At 36.5% G+C, this 23,079-nt stretch overlaps 3 protein-coding genes across 6 annotated transcripts; all 3 read right to left on the bottom strand.

Moving 5' to 3' along the window:
- Positions 1 to 1,590: 1,590 nt before the first annotated feature.
- Positions 1,591 to 2,689, bottom strand: LOC113281839 (ESCRT-related protein CHMP1B-like). The gene has a single exon (XM_026530716.1). The coding sequence runs from the start codon at positions 2,384 to 2,386 to the stop codon at positions 1,739 to 1,741; it is 648 nt and encodes a 215-aa protein (XP_026386501.1). The 5' UTR covers positions 2,387 to 2,689; the 3' UTR covers positions 1,591 to 1,738.
- Positions 2,690 to 2,895: 206 nt separating this feature from the next.
- Positions 2,896 to 8,087, bottom strand: LOC113281838 (folate synthesis bifunctional protein, mitochondrial-like). Of its 2 annotated transcripts, none has more exons than XM_026530714.1 (4): positions 7,742 to 8,087; positions 6,128 to 6,233; positions 4,697 to 4,789; positions 2,896 to 4,574 (listed from the first exon to the last, which is right to left on the bottom strand). In XM_026530714.1, exons 3-4 carry the CDS (start codon positions 4,764 to 4,766, stop codon positions 3,115 to 3,117), a joined length of 1,530 nt encoding a protein of 509 aa, XP_026386499.1. In that variant the 5' UTR covers positions 4,767 to 4,789; positions 6,128 to 6,233; positions 7,742 to 8,087; the 3' UTR covers positions 2,896 to 3,114. The 2 variants fall into 2 exon arrangements, with proteins under 2 accessions (XP_026386499.1, XP_026386500.1); XM_026530715.1 differs by having other exon boundaries at positions 2,896 to 4,568.
- A 102-nt stretch (positions 8,088 to 8,189) lies between these two features.
- Positions 8,190 to 11,009, bottom strand: LOC113277499 (NAC domain-containing protein 2-like). Of its 3 annotated transcripts, none has more exons than XM_026526579.1 (6): positions 10,919 to 11,009; positions 10,369 to 10,721; positions 10,095 to 10,197; positions 9,806 to 9,999; positions 9,414 to 9,700; positions 8,190 to 9,306 (listed from the first exon to the last, which is right to left on the bottom strand). In XM_026526579.1, the coding sequence occupies exons 3-6, from the start codon at positions 10,181 to 10,183 to the stop codon at positions 8,701 to 8,703; spliced, it is 1,176 nt and encodes a 391-aa protein (XP_026382364.1). In that variant the 5' UTR covers positions 10,184 to 10,197; positions 10,369 to 10,721; positions 10,919 to 11,009; the 3' UTR covers positions 8,190 to 8,700. The 3 variants fall into 3 exon arrangements, with proteins under 3 accessions (XP_026382364.1, XP_026382362.1, XP_026382363.1); XM_026526577.1 differs by having other exon boundaries at positions 8,409 to 9,306; positions 9,806 to 10,011; XM_026526578.1 differs by lacking the exon at positions 10,919 to 11,009 and having other exon boundaries at positions 8,409 to 9,306; positions 9,806 to 10,011; positions 10,369 to 10,803.
- Positions 11,010 to 23,079: the final 12,070 nt, after the last annotated feature.

Genomic DNA, 23,079 nt, shown 5'->3' with positions numbered 1-23,079 from the left:
CGCGTATTCATTGTTTTTGTGGCGTTGGACGGAAATTGCAACTCAAGGTCTTTGAAACAAGTCAAGGAACGCTTCCAGAAGATACAATTCGAGCGTGATGTTTTGAAAAGAGAACTTAAGGCTGTTAGGGAAGCCTTTCCGGATATGTTGAGTGTTGTAAGAGTAAGTATTTGAACAAGAGGTAAAACTTATCAAAAGCTTTGATCGATACTAACTAAGTATATTTGCATTTTAAGTTGGGGAAGGCGTATCGCTATTATGAGGAGCTTCGTGAGGAAAAGTTTGAGCTCCACGATTGCTACTTTATCTTGTAAGGCACTAGATATAACTACGCCATATATGATTAAGTGTATAAGTGCACTTTTATTATCTATTGTATTTCATTTCCTTCAATGCAACGCTATGCGAGATGTATGCCTTTTACGATTTAATGAAATGATTCTATGAAATCAAAAATTATGAGAATTTAGTGCAAGGGTCGTTATTTTATATAACTAATCAAACTAACGACTCTAAAAAAAATTAGTAATTGATAGCTAGGATCGTCATTTCATATGACTACATGTATGACGACCCTAAGTGTTACTTTTTACAGAGAGTTTTGGTTTTAGAGTCGTCAATGTGTAAACAAAACAACAAAACGACTCTAAGTGACCTAGTTAAAAAGGGTCGTCAATGTTTAACACACTATCCTAACGATTTTTCATAACCTGAAAAAGTTGCAGGTTTGAGTCGTTATTGGTAGTGTCAATATACTGACGACCTTAGAGAGTCGTTTGGGTATACACCCCCCGACTATGACGACCCTTTCTCTGAGTTGTTCCATAGTGTGGATGATTCGACCACTTGGAGCACCATTCCGACAATTTGAAGAGTATAGGAAGTTTACCTGATTGTTTTGGCCTTGGGGTTCCTCATTTTGAGTGTTGGTTCCTTCATCTTGAGTAATGGGATCTTTATTCCAACCATTGTTCATGCCTTCCTCTATCAACATCTCCTCATCAAACATCCAACCCATATCATTAGTTGAGACAATCTTACCATCAACACAATCATTGTTGTTATTTGAAGCTTCACCAATCTCATTCCCTCCACTTGAATCACCCATTTGTAAAAACCCTAGATTTTCCTCTCAAAACTCCTCCTCTTCTTCTCAACACATAAAACACATTTTCCATATTTTTTTTCCTAAAATCAGATTTTAATCTAAATACACTTATCACACTAATCAAACTAATTAATTCCTAATACTAATCATATAAGGGCAGTTTTGCCATTTAAAAAATATTTTTTAAGGGGTGACCCAAATTAGGATTGGATGACCTTTTTTTGTCCCGTAATGCATGGCCCCCAATTGGAAGTTATGGCCCCCAATTAAGCTAGGTATTATATTCCAATTCAAGCTCATACAAACCAAATGATTTCAAAACAAAACATGGACTAATGAATATTTTTGTTCTAGGTTCATTTGTATATTTACCAATTCAGCCTACTTTATGGCGAAAATTTATTATTTGTCCCATATCCAAGGGATGGTTGTTGGCTTTCAAAAACACAATTGATTAGTAGGCTTCATAATTTTGATTTGGCTCTAATAAGCATTTTTCTTTACCTAATAATTAACACCAAGATCTTACATGCCCCGAAACCAAACTAAAAAGTAAAAACGTCTTCATATCAGCAGCAGAAAAGATTAAAAATAAAAGTCATAGCTAGTGAGAGTATTTTGTAGGACTAATTATCCTTTTGATTTTAAATCAGCTAATCTCCTGCTAAGTTCTTCCTCTGAGGCAGGTAGAGCAGCAGCAGCAGCTCCTTTTTCTTTGATTCCCACAGCTTCCTTTCCTGCTTGTGGCAACTTCATACAAACCTCCAAACCATAATCATCAGCAACTTGTTGCATCAAAGATCCAACTTCACCTTCTGGAGTAGATAACGATGTCGTTCCTTCCATCGATGTTTCTGTAAAACTCGCTTGAACTTCCATATTCACAAATACCTTCTCAAATTTATCCATGGTTTGTGAAATCTTCTCCATATTTCCAACAGATAGTGACCCTTCTAATGATTTCACAATTCCACTCATTGATTTAGTAATGTTACGGAGATTGTTCTGGCTTCCTAATCTCGATACCACAGCGTCAAGACGAGAAGCAAAACGCAAGTAATTGAGCTGTTCGTTGCGTTTACGGATTGCATTTTGAGCGTAAATTCTTGCACCATCCATGTTTCCTTTCTCGATTGCTTTCTTTACTTTCAGCTTCTCTGATTTCTCTTCCTGTTCGCATTTCTTTGCTTGTCTAACTAGTGATTTTGATGTCATCTTTAGTTGGAAGGTTTGCTCCATTAGCTTCTCCTGCCCTGACTTCTTTGAGAACCATGGCATCTTGTCCTGCAAAAATCAGCAGATCTAGTTTTCTTTGTGTTACTGGTGTTGAAGAGATTGGGGAAGAATTGAAATCGGATCTATGTTTATGTTTTTACTGTAAAGATCTTGGTGATAAATAAAGAATTAAAGGGAGAGATTGAATAGTTAAAGGGGTTTAAAGTGATAAGCTTGGCCATTCCAAAAAATATAGCCGTTGGAAAACTCCAACGGTCAGAACTCTTTAACTTTGTGATCCCATGGCTTGACCATGTCTAGCGTTTTCGACTCTTATCACATAGAGACAACGGCATTCAAGTGGATCCTAGTGCCATACATTCCAGGGGAGGATGTGGTTATTCTGCCAAGTACTTGTTTTTTACTTTTTCGGCTGCAGACTATGAAATGAAATGGAAACTTATTAGCTGATTGATTTCTTTGATTTGTGTGGTATTCTATGGTGACAAAACTAAAAGTCTCAATTACACTGGTTGTTAAAAGTCTCTTGGAAGTACAGATGAGTTCTTATAGAGGTAAGAAGTGATTTTAATCCCTCTAAAAGCAGAGGAAAACTGACAACATTACAAGAACGTTTTTGCTATTTCCATTACTTGGAATTAGGCTTTAGCTGCAAAAAAAGAACGGGAAAAACCAAAGACGCAAGATACTCGCAAAATTGAACTGAATCTACACTAACTCACCTATTCAACAACAAAAAGAACAAGAAAATTACTTGCACAACCTGTACATCAACTTTTTCTATGCTTCAATAATGCATCACAAAGTCTCACGGCATCCAGATTATCCCGAACATTGTGTACCCGTACCATGTTTGCACCCCCCAAAACCCCAGCTGTGACTGCCGCTATAGTTGCTGGGTCTCTCCTATTAGCATCTGGTTGTTTGCAAATATCACCCAAAAATCTTTTTCTAGAGGGTCCTATTAAAATTGGTGCATGAGAAGCCGCCAGACTCTTCAGACCAATCTCTTCTCGAATGGAAGGTAAACCCATAAGAAGGTCTAAATTGTCTTCACTTTTTTTGGAAAATCCAATGCCAGGGTCAAGAATAATGCTCCAACCTGGGATCCCTGATGATTCAGCCTCTGTAACCCTTGAATACAATTCAGAACTGACTTGCTTACAGACATCGTCATATTTTAGGTTCTCACTACTTTGCATCGTTGATGGGTTCCCCCTCATGTGCATTGCAAGATAAGGAACCTTCAAACCTGATACAACCTTAAGCATGTCAGAATCTAACTGTCCACCAGATACATCGTTGATCAGATGGGCACCTTTATTTACTGCTTCTGAAGCGACTTTCGAGTAAAAAGTATCCACAGATATGAATTTGTCTTCAACCCCAGGTATTTGTCCAACAGCTTCTAGGACAGGTATTAGTCTATCTAATTCTTCTTCTGCTGATATCCTAGTGGCAAATGGTCTTGTAGATTGTGCACCAATGTCGATGATGTCTACTCCTTCTGATATCATCAACTGAACCTGAGAAACAGCAGCATCTACTGACTGAAACTTTCCACCATCGCTGAAACTATCTGGGGTCAGGTTCAGGATTCCCATGACATGGGTCTTCTGTGACCAGTCCAACAAGCGATTTCCAATGGGTAATACTCGTCTCATCCCATCCTTTCCAATCAATTGCTCGCCACCAAGTTTCTCCCATGATTCAAATAGCCCACACTTCTGTGTTGAAAATGAATGCCAACTTCCAACAGTATCAGAATCGATTGCTGATCCAAGCAGATCTATCAGTGGGGCCATCACAAATGGTCTCTCCCAGATTCTTTCATGTGGGACACTGAGACTCTCAGAATGGATTTTGAAGTTCCCATAGAACAATATATCCAAGTCAATAGGTCTGGGACCATACCTTATACCTTCTGTTCGACCTATATCCTTCTCAATTTGCTTGAGTACACGCAATAACTCATGTGGGGCAAGTTTCGTAACACCTCTGATTGCGGAATTGAGGAATAGAGGCTGATCAGTCACATAAGCAGGCTCGGTCTCATATAAACACCCGTGCCGCGAAATTTGGATGCCTGATTTCTTCATCAGTCGAAGTGCCTCATTGAAATTATCCAGCCGATTGCCTACATTGCTGCCCAAAGCAATTACCACTTCTTGTTCTGGAGAATGAACTTCCACTGAATTTGAGACCGAATGTAGGAAACAAAGACCTGTTGCTGCAAAGTGGAAATAATACATAAGAAATTCAGGAAGAAATATAAATAGTGAGAAAAAACAGTATTCATGTTTGTAACTTGGTTAAACACTTTTCAGCAACTTATCAGGTAAACAGGCTCACCTTTTGAATACTTATTGGCAGCTCCCCTAAACCCATGCTTGGCAGAAATTACGTTCTTGAATATGTTCATGCCAATAGCTGTTTTATTCAATCCTGAAACAAATTACAGACAGTTGAACTTGATAAGTAATGCTTTCTAGAACTCTTACCATTCCAGTTGAGAGAATGCAAAAATGACCACCACAGTTGTTTTTTCGTAGTTTCCGACTATCACGTAGACATCATACCATGTACAGTTGTAGCAGAAGGCTGGATCATGCAAATGTCTTCAGCTGTTTAAAGCGACCTAGCAGTATACACTACTGTGCAAATGATGTGACAACACGACTGTGTAACAGAAACTTGTGATTACTCGAGTATGGCTATGAAAAGGTTTTAAGTGGTGTTTTTTCAAAAACATGCCGACTAACTTTTAATAACTAATCAACTGTTATCACATTATCGATAACACATATAACTAAGAAACAGAACTTTTCAACCGTAACTAGCTAACCCTATCTTTTCCATGTAACTTGAAATTCCTCGTGTCTATTATTTATGCAACACTGTGGTCCTATTAACAGATCGTGTTGTGCCAATTACTACTTTCTACAAGTCTAATGAAGCTGGGAGCTTAAGGTACGGTACATAGAATGAAGTTGTATGGTTTACTAAATAAGCCATCCCAGTGAATCCGCGGAGTTGATTATAAATCTGCTGACTTGAATTTATCAACCCATATTCACTTACAATTCTTTCTGGTCAGTGTTGAGGTTTCCACAGCGGTTTCTGTTCATGGTGGTGACACTGGCTTACGTATCTGCACTCCATTACTCTAACGGAGTGAAGTCACGGTGGGTGCCGACGAAGAAGTAAATGCTAGAACATATGCTAGAACAGTAGAAGTAATTAACACAAGCACCAACACCATTTGCTCTTGCATAACCAGCATTAGGTTCAGTACAAACTAACTCCATTTTTGCATTATTATAGCTACGAGAGCACAATAGACAAGCCATACTCGACAAAAGAAAGAAGAAAAAAAGTAGTGAGGAAGTGTATTGGCACATCAACGAGTATTGCGACATCAACGAATCCATCACAGCTCATCATCTACTATTCCACAATAAATCCAAAAGACAATATACATTTTATTCATCGACCAACATAATTCATCCAAAACACAAGATGTATTCATCCATCGCAATATATGTAGCAGAGTTTATCCCTGGGTTTCAAGTCGTGCAATGATCCCTAGGTCTGTAATGTTTTCCTAAAGAAGACGAGATATATTTATCCATCATAATACATCCAAAACACAAGATATATTCATCCATCATAACTCATATATATGCAGCAGAGTTTTATCCTTGGGTTTCAAGCTGTGTAATTATCCCTATGTCAGTAATATTTTCCTAAAAACGATTCAGAAAGAAATGTGCAAGAACATACTTTTCAAAATTCGAGCACCAGCAGCAATGGACAGAATTGCAATAATCTTGTTCCTGTTGACCTAATTCAAAGCACCTATTTCTTCCTTTAGTTGAACCTTTGCAACCTGGATAGTTAACAAAACAGAGTTAGTTTCTAATTAAAAATATATCACAGGGCAGTTACTTAATTGCTGAAATGAGCACATCTAGATTGGATCTGGTATGAATGGAAGTAACGTCAAACTAAAATCAGAAGACACGGAACGCTGTTCATGTCACTGTTTTGCACAAAATGATCCCATTCTTTGCTACTTTGGCTACAGAAAGTAAACACCCCTGAGTTTTAATGTGTATAATATTGTATTTAGTAACTCATGAGTAGGTGGTCTTTCACTAGTTTTTACTTAAAACTGCATTTAGAAATGCCTTGTAATGAGAAATGCAAAAAGAGAATAACACACAGTGAATAGAAATTGAAACTTTTGTTGTTGTCAAATAAAGGCACGAGTGAGGGCAACAACGATGCTCCCATGAGAACATGTCTTGTGAATTCATTATGGCTTTAATTTTACACAAGACAACATCCAGAAGAAGAAATCGTTCACAAATTTAATGTGAATGCGCAAAAAGACCAAGACAAATAAAAAGTCTCGAGTAAAAGGGTGGGATAGCACAGAACCAAGACTGCCTGCATGGTGCCAAATTGCAAAAGAAATTCACAAATGATCCACAAAGAAGCCTCTTTGTAGTGCCAAAAATGACCCAAGAGATTGCATATGAACAGGCTAAAGTGGATTACTCATGCACAGGAAACTCCAATTTATGTTCAATCAGTAATAGGTTCAGAGTCTTTGGAACATTAACGTGATACACAATGGCTCGAAGCCTAAATGAGTTTTCTACTCAATCAAGCAGTTACTGTTAACGTGATACCTAATGGTCCATACACAATTATGAGCTTTCTGACTCTTTCCGAAGAAACCGGAAAGAGAGCATTGTGCTACAGTTTCAAACTTGGGTTCAATGACAAATGTTCAATGACAAATAAGGGTAATATACTAGAGATGATCTAAAGACCAAGATTCCCCTTTCATGCGATGTAAAGAAATTGCAGTTACACCACTTTAGTGCTTGGTCATTGCGAAATTAAAAACAAACTGATGTGCTATTGCTTGCGTGATTCTTATCAAAAGTATATATTCCCACCAAAAAATGTTGAAACTATTAAGTGCCCTGAACTGCAACAATGTTGGTAAACAAAGAAAGAAAAATAAAATAAAATATGATTGCCTTGAGTTAAAACTCGAATTATACTATGGACTTCAGCTAAAATCACTTGTACATCTGTGCTGGTCTTTCTAATATACGTAAAAAATAAATAAAGTACTGATGAACAAATAAGGTTATGCTCAAGTTTTGTTTTGATGAAATTCAAAACAAAATTCAAAATGGAGGAGACAGAAAGCATTATTGACATTGAACAAACATCAAACACCTCTTGTGCATCATCAAAATTTAAAAAAACAGATAACTATCAGAACTACAGAATAAGACGTTCCCAATAACAAAAAAGACAAACCAAATTTCTAAACAAACAAATTGAATCTTTGGCAAAGATGAAAGGAAATCTTACCAGTCAGAGTCAGTAGTGAGAGCTCCTAGTACTCCCCTAGGATCTCAGATTCTCAATTGCAGTAGTTGTCGTTAGAAATGGATGCTTGTCCTTGCTCCATAAAATAAAAATTATTCCTTGCTAAGGCAGATATAGGTTTCGAGTGAATCTGGTGAACTTTAGGGCGTTGGTCCACCTTGAGAAAGCAATCTTGTTTTCTTAAAGTTAAAGCAGCTAATAGGACAGACATAATTTTGTTGTTTGATATGCCTACCCATAGGGCCATTTATTGTCTAAACTCTATTGTGAGGCTTTACATAAAAATGCAATATTTTTTTCAAAAGCACCTTAACACAATTTGCATCTGAACTTGTCTCGGAGACTGAAAACAAACACCCCCAGCTCTCGAAAATAGTATCTTCACATGGACATGGAAAATGGTTAAAAACGACAGTGCTGCGCATTTAGATTTAAGCATTTCTCATTTTAGGCACCACATTCTGAACCATGTATTAAACTCATAATAATTCTTTACAAAATTTAGCACCTAGAAGATACAATACAATATAATGATGCATTGTTACCCAACTTAGCAAATGACAATCTCATAAATGGACTTGAATAACAACAGACAGAGGTAGCTCTGGCACAACTGAGAAGAAGCAAAAAACAACAGCTCACAAACATATGAGAGGAAGTACATAGTGGTGAGTATCTTGAAATGATTAAGCCTTCATCACTTGTTAGTCTAGGCGAAATTAAATCTAAGAAATAAAACACAATTTGGTTTGACTATGATCAAACTAATGAATCCATGCTTGGTTATAATCCAGAGGTTTCTAGGGGGAAAGTACTGATCTATTAAAAGCTTATAACATCCAGTCCAGGATGCAGCACTGCTGTCTTCATTGAGGTGACACACTATCTCAAGCTATTTGCGCTGCTTCTTGTGCTGTTGCGTCTGCTGCTGAGGTTGCTGCTTACGCAATTGCTGCTGTGGCTGCTGCTGGCTGCTGCTGCTGACACCATTGTTGTTGTGTCTGCTGCTGCAGACGCCATTGTTGTTGTGGCTGTTGCTGATGCTGTGCAGCAACTGGTGAATTAATCCGGTCACATCTGATAAGGGAGCGTTGCTGATCTGTGAGAAGATGTTGTCCATCAAAATCCCAGAAATCCGGATCGTTTTCCATATCTGGTAGCTCGTTAAAGTAAGTGTTCGTTTGGTTTTCTTCTCTAAGTTCCATCTCAAAGAGTGCATTTTCCTCTGCTACACTTAGATTATTTCGGAACCATGGAAACGGATCAACAAATGGCATCTCCTGATTAGTTTGCACATGATAATTATGATTAGGAGGAGGAAGAGGAAGAGAGGAGTTCAAGTGACGCTTCCCTGAACCATCAAGATTACTAGCATTATTACTGATATGTTGTGGCAAAGATGATCCACTATAACGATCTGCTCTCAATGTTGATGAAATGTTAGCTTCTGCACTAGGATGAGTATCATCACCATCAGTGAGTGAATCTGAATTTCCTGGTGATTTCCTACGATTCTTATATATTTTACACAAGCAAATATCTGTAAACTGCACCAAATTAAAGATAACAAATCAAAATTTGTACAAAAGAGTCGGAAGAATAAATGACAATAACAAGGGTGACTGGCAATGTATATGAGGGTGCGTGTACTTACTGCTGCAATTTCAGCATCGACCACAACGTACTCTACCATTTTGAAATCAGTTTTAGTACTTGCTTTGGTCGATGCAGCCTCATTAAACATATGGTAATCCAAAATCCTTTTAGACCCAAATATTCTTCCGTGTTTGTCCTTAATCGGTTCAGAAATCCCAAGAGCTTTCCAACGTCCCTCATGATTACCAGCATCGCGTCTAGGTTGAACCCCATTAGGACATCTTCGTTCTCTGGTAGTGAAGAAATACCATTCTGATCCATCTACAGCATATTCCTTATACTTCTCTATCAATTATCAAGAAGAACAATAACATCACCTTGTGAATAACATGTAAGATATACATATAAAGAAGATGATGAAACTCATAAACAAAATAATAATTTATGTACCTGCAAGTTCCGCATAAGTGAAATCAAGAATTTTAAATTCTTGAATGTTTGTATTAGATTGTATCGGTTGGCCTCTGATTTTCTTAATGAGGAAGTGAAATATTAGGTCCGCATCAGTTGGTTGAAATAAAAAACCAATTGGAAAAGATTTTGAGTGATTTTCTTTAAGTCTTGATGATCCAGCCGGATTGATACTGCATTGAGTACTAAAACAAAAGACAGAAATAAGAATCAAAAACAAAACAAAAGACAACAAGATTACAAGGCATTCATATCATCTTGTTTATACCTGAGAGTAAATTGATCAGCAGCTGGGGCTGGGCTGTTCTTTACCGGTGCAGATGATTCGGAGTTTGTGACAATTTTTTTGCCACCCATCTTTCTTCTTCTTTCTTTAACATAATCATACAGTGAGAAAATCAAAATAATCAAGAAAAATACAGTAGAAATTGCAAATGAAAGATGATCAAGATTATTAGGAGTAAAGAGAAACAAAAGGGTAAAGATTGATGAATGGTTGTATTAAGAGGAAGAACCAAGAATATGAAGAACACCAATATTACCTTAACAGAGAAGAAATCTTCTAACGATGTGACGAAGAAATTAAAGAGAAGGTCGTTGCAGAAATGGCTGATTTGACAGACAGAGAGTAGTGATAACAAAAGCGGTGGCAAGTTTCAGCAAGAAAATAAAAGATATGTCATCGGATGATTCTGGTGAATTGATTATATAGTAACGATTTATAGTGGTTCCTTTGGGATGAAATCTTGATATACTGTTTCTCGGTACTGACCACGGTGGTAGTGGATATTTGTCTACACACCAATCTAACCTTCTTTTCTTTCGCGCATATGTATACATTTGGACTAGCTGTTCCGGCTGGTATTCCGAGGCTGGTGGCGATGACAAAAATTGTCTATTTATGATGCATATGGAGATGACAGAAAGCATTAGTGACATTGAACAAACAACAAACACCTCTTGTGCATCATCAAAATTGGAAACAAAAAATGAGATGGGAGTACAGAATAAGACCTTTCCGGTATAAAGATAAGAAACCCAATTTCTAAACAAACAACTTGAGTCTTTTGCAAAGACGAAGAGAAATCTTACCAGTCAGAGTCAGTGGTGGCATCTCACTCGTCGTTAGAAACGGATGCTTCCATCTTGCTATAGGCAGGGATAAATATTTCGAGTGCATCTGGTGGACTTTAGGTCGTTGGCTCACCGTCATAGAGTTTTATTAGGCTCAGAGCTTCTCCAATGGCATGTGTGTGGAGATAAGTGTCAAAATCCACCTAGGATGCACATCCATTTTTTCTAAAATCATTCTCCAACCCGGATGTCATAAATCAATGTGTGCATGACTTTAGGTAGAAAATGTCAAGGAGAATGTCTAGTTTCCCACATTTCCCTTGAAATTGTCTACCATCCTAGTCAGCTTTTTAAAATTAAAATATATTTTATTTACTAAAATTAATTCTAATACAATAAATAATCATTTTTAGATCTAATAAAATCTTAAAATTACTAAATATAAAATTTACATTTAATAAGAAAATGATCACAAACAACATCATTGGAGATGAATAACTTTTTTCACCTAAATTTAAGGAAAATTTCGAATAAAGATGTCTTGTTTGTGTTGCCACATAGGAAATACATACAACAACCATTGAAAAAGCTCTTAGTGTAGTGGAGTGTAAACATTCAAGGGATGCCAAATGGGACTCCGGATCCTCGGTGCCAGGAATTTTTTGTTCACCTATGCCAGCCATAATGTAAATATTGCATGTCTTATGTCTCTAATTCATATGGAGATTCATGACTATGTTTTTATTTCGGAAAATGTCAATGAAACAAAGTCTTCTGATAATCATAACTGGTTATAACTGGGAGCACGTTCCCGTTATGACAGTGTGACAACATCATCTTTTAGGTGACTGGTTTGCTTTATGTATCTTTTTTGTTTTCGCTTTTAAAACATATCCCAGCGTTATGCGCAACAAATAAATAAAAATAAATAAATAAAATAAATAGGTAACCATCAGGGGTTAGTCCAGTTGGCCAGGAGCCTGACTCTCAAGTAGTAGGTCAGCGGATCGAGTCTCCACTCATGAGTGTGGAGATCTCATGAAATACTCCTATTATGTAAATCTAGTTTAATTTAATGTATCTTCTTTCCTATTAAAAAAAAATAATAAATAGGGAATATGTCCCGTTTTCACTAATTTGTTTAGGAATCTATCTCATAACGGAAAATATTAAGTAACATATCCCACTATTTAAGTTTTTCAGTTAAGTAGTCAAGATATCACACATGTGGTCCTGCACATGTGAGAAAAAGTCTGTTATACTCCTGTTGAAGAAGATTTCATCTTCTAGCACCACTTCGACTGGATCGTTACTTAGACTTCAGTATTTATCGTTTTTCTAAGACAAACGACCGTATGCACTAAACAAATCTAAATTCATCGATACCTTAAACGCAACAACAATAGCACCCAAAATGAAAATTCTCATAAAATTCAAGTGAAGATCTTATAGGAAATAGTAACTTTATTGCCACAATCAATTTATTCTAGGATTTCCAATCGTTTAAAGCTTCATTACCTGATGAAACATTAATCCTTCATATTTGTTTCAGATAAATTAAAAAAAACTATGAATTGATAATCTTGTCCCTTCTTTACTCTCTTCACCGTCAATTATCATTAATAGATACTTTTCAGTTTGGTTTTTAATCTTAAAATGCTTCTTATTTTGATGATAAAAGGAAGATATTGTTTAAGAAAGGCTTATATCTCTAGGGATTATAACAGAAATTGGAGTAGATGGGTTTTGTAAAATGTTGATTATGACGGTGATAACGATGTGAAATTGCAGAAGAATAGATCGAACACTGAATGGTAACGACCAGTGAAGGGTTTGGAGAAGAGATGAAGACACAAAAGTTTTGTTTGGATTTAGGGTATATGTGACGGACCGAAAAATTACGCCTGGCGCGCCTGGATGCGCAGGCCATAACTCCCCCAGTGCGCCATGATGATGCTACGATCCGGACCTTAAAGCTAGGCAAATGCACATCCATTTGCCCTTGCAAGCATGACCGTGGAGCATGATGCAGCTAATTTAGCTTCCACACTGTTCCAACTTGTCCTTGTTATGCGAAGGGTTTAAAGCCTTGAAGGCTACGGTCGATGCACCTCACCTGCATCACTGGATTCCGAGTCTTTTTCAGGCATAAGGCATGCTTGGACTTGCACATAGGCCATTGACGGTCTAATTCCATCTCCCTTAGGCTTATGCAAGATTCGCTAACTTACATATCGATCTAGTCTACTTTTCGGGCCATGCCCAATACGCCATTGGTACATGCCTAAGTCAAACGACTTGATAGGAAGTATGAGCATCTAAGGAATGGAATGCAACTTGCCTCATCAAGTTTGTCCACAATCATCTCTTGCATTGAGCTACCGAGCCAGATGATATGAGATGCCAAAATGTCGCAATCATCTCACATTTAGATGATATGAGCGACAACGTGCTGGACCGGCAATGCTGCAACTCATTGTTGCTGCCTACGTGCCCTTCCCTACTCTAAAGGGATCAAGCACAGACCGTAGTTCATCCTCGAAGGGACAGAAACTTAAGCCAACTCGTTTTCAAGGCCGTGGCCAAGCAATAACGGTAATGGCCTAGTCCGTATAGGTCGTTCCGTCAAAATGCACAATGATTATGCATTATCGGGTCCGCAAAATGGCATAGTGATGCCTTCGCATCATATGCCCCATTGGCAAGGTTACAGAGCTATAAATGGGACTTATGCATCATTTATACTCTTATGGGTAAGCTATGAAGCTTACTTGGTGAATGGTCCGCATGTGCATCTTCAACCAACTACCCCTCCCTATGTATGTTTACTTGCAATTTCTACAAGTTAGAATTGGGGAGCAAATTGACATGCTTGCTTCACTATTCATGAGCAATGATTGCGTACAATGATTGCGCACAATGATTGCGTAACACTCGTTCGGCCAGCCCTCTCTGGCATGATGCACAATGATTGTGCAATATTGGCTCAAGGCCAATATTCCTCTTAACGCGACATAAACTTGAGATGTAGCTTCAGAAACTTGAGATGTAGCTTCATCTTATGCCATGAAGCATCTTTTAGCATGCACCATACGAAAAACACTGGGTGTTATAGTATACTTGTAATTTTATGAGGGTAGGATATCTCGTTTTGACCGGTCAACGACCAATATTGACTACTTAAGTTTTTCTTGGACGAATGAGACAGATTCACTAATATTTTCAGTCATGTGATAGATCCCCAAGCAGATTAGTGAAAACGGGATATATTCTCAATTTTCCCAAAAAAAAAAAAAACACACACGTAAACTCAAGTGCCAACTTCAGGACTGAAGTCATAATTATATATCAAGGTAAAGACATAATAAGTAGTTCTCCCTCGGATACTTGTGAGAGAAACAAGACTTTTCTATTTATATTGTTGTGTGATACATAACTATAGAAAGAAGAACAATTACACATTTATACAGGATTTCACATAATAGAAAAGAAGATTAATGTCACATAATCTTATTTCCATTCCCAGCTAGCTTTCTGATTGTGGCTGGAGTGTATGAGTTGTAGATGTCGACACAATATCTATGACACGCTCCCTGAAGCGAACATCTTTGGAAACAAGATTGAGCTTGTCTCTTAACAATACGAATCTTGGATTCGAAAGACATTTAGTTAGCACATCTGTAATCTGATCTTGGGACGATATTATTCTCACAATAATTTCCTTCTTTGAGACCATGTCGCGAACAAAATTTCAACGTGTCGACTGCGAGTGAGGAACACCGGTTTGGCTGTCAAATAAGTGGCACCAATGTTATCACACCAAAGAGTGGGAGAAGAGGCTATAGGAATGCTTAGTTCACGAAGTAATGAGCGAAGCCAAACAACCTCAACTGGTGCACTTGCAATTTCTTTATATTAAGCTTCGATACTCTACCTAGAAACAGTCTGTTAGAGCATAGCTCGGTTGAACCCACCAAGCGTTGGTATGTCAAGTTTGGATGTCATATTTTAGTGATAAAAACTCATGTTAAGAGTCGCTTGATTATGTACTAGAGTCAACTTCGTATAGGTTAGCCTGAAAGTATTAGGATATAAGACATTAAAAGTATTGCGAAGTCTTGAAGATGTGAAGAAAGGAGCTACAACGACAACAATCATCCTTCCATTTGAGGTTAGTGATATTCGACTTGAACTGTTTCATTCCCTAACGTATCTTTCAAGTCGTGAATATTGAAAAAAAAAACTGTGAAGCATATTTGAACTCTAGATAGACATAGTATTAAGGAATACAATACGAGGTTTATTGCTTAACCATTAAACTTTGTAGATAAGACATCGCCATAATCATTTGAATGTTATTGTGATTATGTATGGGTATGAGGTGAGGATTTCATCCTAGGGAACAATGTTTTACATGTGTTCTAAGGAAGTAAGTTCATAAACTTGTTTGTGAATCGAAAAGGAAATCACCAGGCGTTATTGGTTTTGTTATTCATTGCATATATTATGAAAAACCAATATGTGTGATTGAGTATAACCGTTCACGACTTGTTGTGTTCTTGGTAGAACTATTCACAAAGGCCTGACTTATGTATTGGTATGTCTTTTATTAGTGAAACCGATCTTAAGTAATCACCTGAGATGGTATGATCGGGTTTGTGATTTTATGTCTGACCAAATATGGGAAAGGGGAACCGATCTTAGTAAGAGGTGCAGTACATCACAAAGGGGAACCGATCCTTGTATGAGGTGCAGCAAGGTTTATAGCAGAAAGGCGAACCGATCCTATGAACATGTGCAACACGTTTTTAGGCAAAGGGGAAACGATCCTATGGACATGTGCAACACATATAAGTTAGATACCATATATATGTGGGGAACCGATCCTAGTACCTAGTCAACCAAATTTTTTAAAGCTAGTGTGACTATGCATAGTACTCACATGGAAGGTAGAACCGAAACTTGTTCTGGTAGAACCGATAAACCCATGATTGTGATTGAATGTTATTTGATCAATCGCATATTTCTTGAAAGTCGGATGAACCTATTCTAAACTTGTTTGGAAGTGTGGCAAATCGGTTTCAAGGATGTAAGTGTGAAAGAGAACTTACAAAGTAAGGATGTCGACATACTTTGAACACGTGCTTTGAATGTTTATTTCTTTAATTGTTCAAAGTTATTCCTTAATATCTAAGGGAAGAGAATCCCAGGATCGAAACATAAATAAGTTAAGAATCATTTAATTAAGGTATTTAACTTCATTTTGTAGGGAAATAAGGATTAGTAATGTGCATTTACTAATTAGAGATTTTTCGAGAGGTTTCGATCATTATTTTTGGACAGAGCATTTCCAGGAATTATGAAAACCGAATTTGTGCTTTAATGAATATCTTGGGAATATTTTCGGTTTTGGAAATTCCTTGGTGTCCAAACTTCCTTGTCTATAAATACTTGAAGTTTGCCTTTCTAGCAAACTAATCCTTCGTAACAACAAGTTTCCTCTTTGTTGTGTTGTTACTGGTGTAGCCGCCTATTCGGAGTGGAGAGTAACCTATTTAGGAGAAACCTCTTACGACCGCTCATTTTAAAGTCTTCTTTGGGACTGAGAAGCTCTAGCGCGTACCGTTGGTGAGAAACTAGATAATTGCGGTTTATCTTTTGTTTTCATTGATTTGATTGACTAACGTTGGTTGAACTTTGATTGACTAATGTTTTCATTGATTTGTTTATGCTTGAGAATCTTCTCTTCTGATATAAGATTCACTCAAACTAGTTCAGAGTTTCAACATGGATCTTTAGACTGTTGTTAGTTCTAAAAAAGATCTTGTGATAATCCATTGTTAACAGACTCCGTTCTGTGCGTGATGATCACAAGAGATTCAAGTGATTGTGTGCAGGTTATTATTGAAGATTTGAAGACGAAGAAGATATTGAAGATTTCTGATTTGTGGGTTCATAATCTTTGGTGTGCACAATACTTGTTTTGGTAAAAGAGGATCCAATTAATATTCGGTTTATCCTTGTGATAGATAGGATTGATTAATTGAGTAGATCGGCATCAAAACAATTCTTTGGATTAATAGTGTTGTTGGCTTAATCTTAAACGATTATTTCGGTAATTGAATATAAGATAGATCTAAGAACCTGACGAAGGAGTTTATGTTAAGATAAACAAAAGAGCCTTTGTCCGACTCATATCACTTGGTTGAATAGAGTTGATACCAAACAGATTTGTTGTTCCTTTATTGTTTGTAATACGAACCAAAGGAATTTTTCCAAGTACGTGACTAAGGTCGGAGGCGTGGGAATACAGACGGAATTAGGTGAACTATAGGTTTAGTTGCTTGGTCTTAACTATACGAAGTTAGGTGTAATTTTGTGTAGCGGCTTAATCCTGAGAGTATTCAATTCTGGACAAGGTCCCGGGGTTTTTCTGCATTTGCGGTTTCCTCGTTAACAAAATCTTGTTGTGTCATTTACTTTATATTTCCGCATTATAATTGTTTTATTATAATTAAAGTAAATTACACAAACTTTTATTCCTATTTACTTGATAAGTGAATTCTATTGTGTTTGGTTAAGTCCGGACCTTTTTATCAAGTAACATACTTCGTTGTTGTATTGTCTCGATCTCGTATCCACAGACGATCACACGAAGTGTGAACCGATTTGTTGTATTGTCTCGACTCAGTCCATAGAAAATCACTTTCGGAGAAAGGACTTATAGGTAGGAAAAGTTTTAGCTTGAGGTATATTTGGGTACCTTCACCTTTTCAATTTGTAACAGAGCATGCAAACACGAAAATATCTAACAATCTATGTTTGGTGCGATCCAACCTATAATACTGAATCTAATGAGTGATTCAGTTAACGTATGCCAAGATAATGAGAATAAAATCTCAAGGAAAACCAATGGAAATTGGCCTCGAAAGTCTTTTCGTAAATCAAAGAAAAAATCTTTGACTATTGACTTGATTGGGAGTCAGGTTACTGATCAGAAAAGAATGAGTTCGAAATGCAAGATAAATGTTTTGGATTCTACTCCAATTCCTAGTGAAAAATCTTCTGAAAAGAGATTCGATTCACTAGTCTTCCCAAGTCCTGAATTTCGAAAGATGTTGAAAAATATTCAGAAAAGGGAAAGATCATTGACAGTCTAGATGATGTCACTGAACTTATTGTTCAACTAAATGTAAGAATATGTGAAGGAAAGAGAGAAACACTCAGTCTTCAAAATAATCTGGCAGATTATATGGAACAAAAACTGGCCTTGTGCAAGGAAGTTCATCATCAGACTACAGAGTGTGAAATTCTTACTCATTCGCTGGAGCATTCACAGATAAGGAATAAGGTCCTTATTGATAAAATTCTTACTGTAACATGTCAAGAGGTATATCTAAACAAATGTTTAGAAAAGGACTTCCAACAAGGAATGAATACCTTAAGAGGGCGTATAAAATGTCTTGAACATGAGACATTAGCATACTGCCGACTGGCAGATCTAGATCAGACGGGTTCAAGTTCAAAGAACATACCATCCTGGGCACAAGATGTAATTAAGGATATTGCATCTAGCAATTTTCTTAACCAAGAGGATGGGATCAAAACCCGAGAAAAGGGACACAATAATACTCTTAAGAAAAAGGAGGAAGAATCTCCTTTAAAGGTATTTGATGAAGAAGTTCCTCATCCTAATGCTTAATCGCATTAGAATGTGCATCCTTATGTTTGCCCAATCTTCGGATATAAGGAAGCACATATACCCGGGCAATCAGAATTCTACGAACATGTCTTATTCAATATAGAGAGAATACACAATCTACCTTAAGTATACTTTAATCATTCTTATGTGTAGAAAGGTTGTCTTACAACAACTTGTGTAAAGAGGATTTGAGTGGTTATTTTGAAGTATCTCTTGATACCGATTTTGGAGATAATCTCTTTGGAGAATATTGTGTTTCTGTAACACATTAAATGCGAAAATATTTTCAAATCTTGTCAGAATTATTTATTTAAGGTTGATATCTATGTTTGGAATGTGTTAAAGGTATTTCAGGTATTTGTATTCAACGTGTCTGAAAACGGATGTATTCTCAAACCAGATCTCAAGCACAACTTCTGAAAGCCTTGAGTGGAATGACTTCTAAGGAAAGTGTTCATCTTGATAATACCTTCAAGAAATCTGGTTGCGAAAATATCAATGATGAAAAGGAAGATGTGACTCATCTCCTTATCCAAAACAGTTTGGATGCTAAGGTTGATATTATCAATCTACAACAAGTCCTCCTCAGTACCATCGAAACTCATCATAGACAGGCAACATTAATAAGAACTGTTATCCGTAACCAAAGGAAACTGATTAAACTTGGAATCGGTAATAGGGAGTATTCTCGGAATATTAATCGAAAGGTTAATGCTTTAGCCTGTGAACATAACCAAGGTAATGTGTGCAGAATCCGAGATATCAGTCGAGATGTTGTTGATGAAGATCCTGAAAAGTTTGAGAAAATTGAAGATGATCTTTGTAAACACCTATCTGAAGGTTAATAGAGATTAAGTTATTTGCTGTTTTACTTAATCTAGAAAAATAGACATCATTTTTGATTTCTTTCAACGATTGTATTGGTTTATTATGAATAAAATTATTTGATTGTATCGGTTTACATATCCTGTGCTTGAATGCTTTTATCTTATTACTATGTATGTTTATGGGATGTTTGATTTCGGTTTTACTACCTTAATATTCGATCTCATATATTGTGAACCCTTGTGGTTTGGGTGACTTTTTGATTTAGCAGGATTAAGTTCTAGACCATGTTGGTAGGCTGTATTAAAGAATCATGAGGGGTTCTGGTAGAAACAATATGTGAAAAAGTCACAATATGTTGAATCGGTTTTGGTTTAGCATAAAAGCATATGTGTTTCAACGGTTTTCAACTTTTGCTTGCAATTGTTAAAATCGATTTTCAACCTTTCTCTGGTAAAGGTTGGTTGTTGTTATTCTTTTGTTTTTGCATAAGGATGACAACATGATGATATTTCGATATCAATTCTCCCTGGACGAAGATGCAATCATATTGAAGAAGTGGATGCAAAATTTGAGGTAACAATCTTGTTAGTTAGTTGTTTTCCTGTTTAAGAAAAGCCTGAGTTTATATCATATATATTTATTGCTTTCGCTTAAGAAAATTTCGGTTCAATTGATGTTTATTCCATGATGTGTGTATGGATGTGTGTGATTCGATTGGTTCCGGTTAAGAAAAATTATTGTTATCTTGCTTTATTGTGTGGTATCAATTGTTTAGGCTTACAAAATTTCGGTGCAATTGCGATGTTTCAATGCTTCTGTTGTTTCAATTGCTTCTGTTGTTTCAATTGATTCTGGTTGAGGTGAATAATTATGCAAGTTGATTTATTTGGTTTGTATGAATTATGTATGGCTTAACGAAATAAAAGGTGTACGGGATGAGTTGTTTAGTCCAATTCGATTCCGGATAAGAGAAACTAAGTTAATTCTGATCTTAGTTAGACTTATCGAAGTGAGGTTTCGGTTATTCTAGTCTAATCGAATGCCTTAACAAGAAATGCTAGTTAACTAACCTAGTATTTGTCTTGTTTGAAATTGAAATTGAAAGTCTAAGTTTATGGATAATTAGAACTTGATGAGAAAAATAGAGTTATCTTTATTTTGGTCTTATCGAATTAAGCGGTTGTTTTTGAACAATCGGTTTAGCAAAGGGACTAAGGTGCTTAGTTGATTTTTGTTTTGCTAAACTAAATTGGAAAAATTGTTTCGGAATTTTTTTTCCTTGGTAACATATCAAAATAAAACTACTTGTAATACACTATCTGTTTTCAGTCATTTCATAGATTTTCGTAGATCGATAATTAGAAATTTCACTTTAAATTAGAGCACATAAAAATCAACAAGTTATATCAGTTACTAGGAGTCAAGATATGACTCAACATTCTCATGATGAAGAAAACAAATTTAATCCAAGATAAAACACACAATCATACAATATTATACAACTGACTTGAGTCTCCTACAAATATGATCCTTGCAACTCTCAAGTTAGTTTCAAGGATAAATTTACCTAGAGGATAGGTAATGGAGTGAGATGTAATCTCACTACTTATATTAAGGGAAGAGTTGTAAATGTCTCCTGAGTATTTGAATCATGTATTCCTTTCCTTCCTTCGGTTATATCTTATTCGAGAGGATTTAGACACTGACCTTTTTGAATCTCCATCATAAGGAATTTTCTAAGGATTAAGTCTAGGACCTCTTGAGATCCGCTCATGATAACAAAGATCACGAGAAACCCGTCTCCTAGATTTAGATCTTCCAGATTTATTCACATAACCACTTGGAATGTGTACTTTAGTGGTGTAGGAAGTCGCACCATTATGAAGAATACGGTTCCTGTAGAGATTTCTAGAGACGTGACCTTGGAAACCTTTTTTATGAGATTTCTGGTTTTCTGCAGGAATGGAATAATTGTAGTAGTCGTCAAACAATTTACTCGGTTGACTGTAAAAAGAAGCAAATTTTGAAGATCAATAATCTGTTTCTTTCTAGCAAAAAAATGTAGAACACTATGGTTCCTTGAAAAAGCGGGGGTATAACAACCACACCCAATATTTCTCTTAGAAATTTGTATGGACTAACTCCAATATACTTATAGGAAAATCAACTAGACAGTCAAAATCAATCTTAAAAAAAGTATATCAAGGAGTTATATCTCAATTTCTCGATTCAATCCGCAATCAAACAAATAGGAATTTGCGAGCCTGATTGAATACAAGAGAAATAACTTGAACGGTACCAAAGACCAATGTTCAAGGATCAATCAATTTCAATCAACAACCAAAGGTTAGATTTACCAATTGATCAATTCAACGCACAACCTGTGATATTTCAATTATATAACAAAATATAATGCGGAAAAGAAATAACACAGACACCAGAAATTTTGTTAACGAGGAAACCACAAATGCAGAAAAAACCCGGGACTTAGTCCAGATTTGAACACCACACTGTATTAAGCCGCTACAGACACTAGCCTACTACAAACTAGCTTCGGTCTGGACTGTAGTTGAACCCTAATCAATCTCACACTGATTCAAGGTACAGTTGCGTTCCTTACGTCTCTGATCCCAGCAGGATAATACGCACTTGATTCTCTTAGATGATCTCACCCACAACTAAGAGTTGCTACGACCCAAAGTTGAAGACTTGATAAACAAATCTGTCTCACACAGAAAAGTCTATTGAATAGATAAATCTTTCTCCTATAAATAAACCTATGAGTTTTGTTCTGTCTTTTGATAAATCAAGGTGAACAGGAACCAATCGACAACCCGAACTTATATTCCCGAAGAAAAGCCTAGAATTATCAATCACCTCACAATAATCTTAATCGATTAACGAAACAAGATATTGTGGAATCACAAACGATGAGACAAAGGTGTTTATGGATTCACAATCCCAATGAAGTCATTAAGTCGTTAACCTACAAGGTGTCGTGAAAAACCTAAGGTTAAAGGAGAATCGACTCTAGTCGCAACTAGTATCATACATGAGGTGTGGGGATTAAGTTTCCCAGTTGCTAGAGTTCTCCTTTATATAGTCTCCAAATCAGGGTTTGCAATCTAAGTTACCTTGGTAACAAAGCATTCAATATTCATCGTTAGATGAAAACCTGATTAGATTCAAGCTAATATCTTTCAATCATTATATCGAACTTAGCTTTTTATACACAAATGAAATGCACTTTCATTTAGGTTTGGGTAACCATACGTAAACATGCACACTTAGTTGTTTCAACAATAGTTAACCAATGGTTAGCCATATGAGCACTTTCATATCAACCTTATTCATCTTCACCATAAATAGTTCAAGTGACTCAAATGAACTAGCTAAGAGAGTTTTTCAATTGCTTAGATCTTATAGAAGTATACAAGACACAATCGATGCAAAATTAATTTTGATTTACTCGAATCAATTCATGAACATTATAGCCACGGTTTGCAAAGATTGCATTCCTTATTATATAAATGGTTTAGTTCATGAACAAACCGATTTTAGATAGTAACCTACTTAAGTATGCAAACGGGTGCGCATACCTAAGTGATCGGACCGATTTTAGTTACGCAAGTACGCGTACGGGTGCGCA

The sequence above is a fragment of the Papaver somniferum genome, chromosome 5, assembly GCF_003573695.1.
Source record: "Papaver somniferum cultivar HN1 chromosome 5, ASM357369v1, whole genome shotgun sequence".
In the NCBI taxonomy this organism is placed as follows: domain Eukaryota; kingdom Viridiplantae; phylum Streptophyta; class Magnoliopsida; order Ranunculales; family Papaveraceae; genus Papaver; species Papaver somniferum.
The sequence above is the reverse complement of the archived record's forward strand: the minus strand, read 5'-3'. Positions and strand labels throughout refer to the sequence as shown.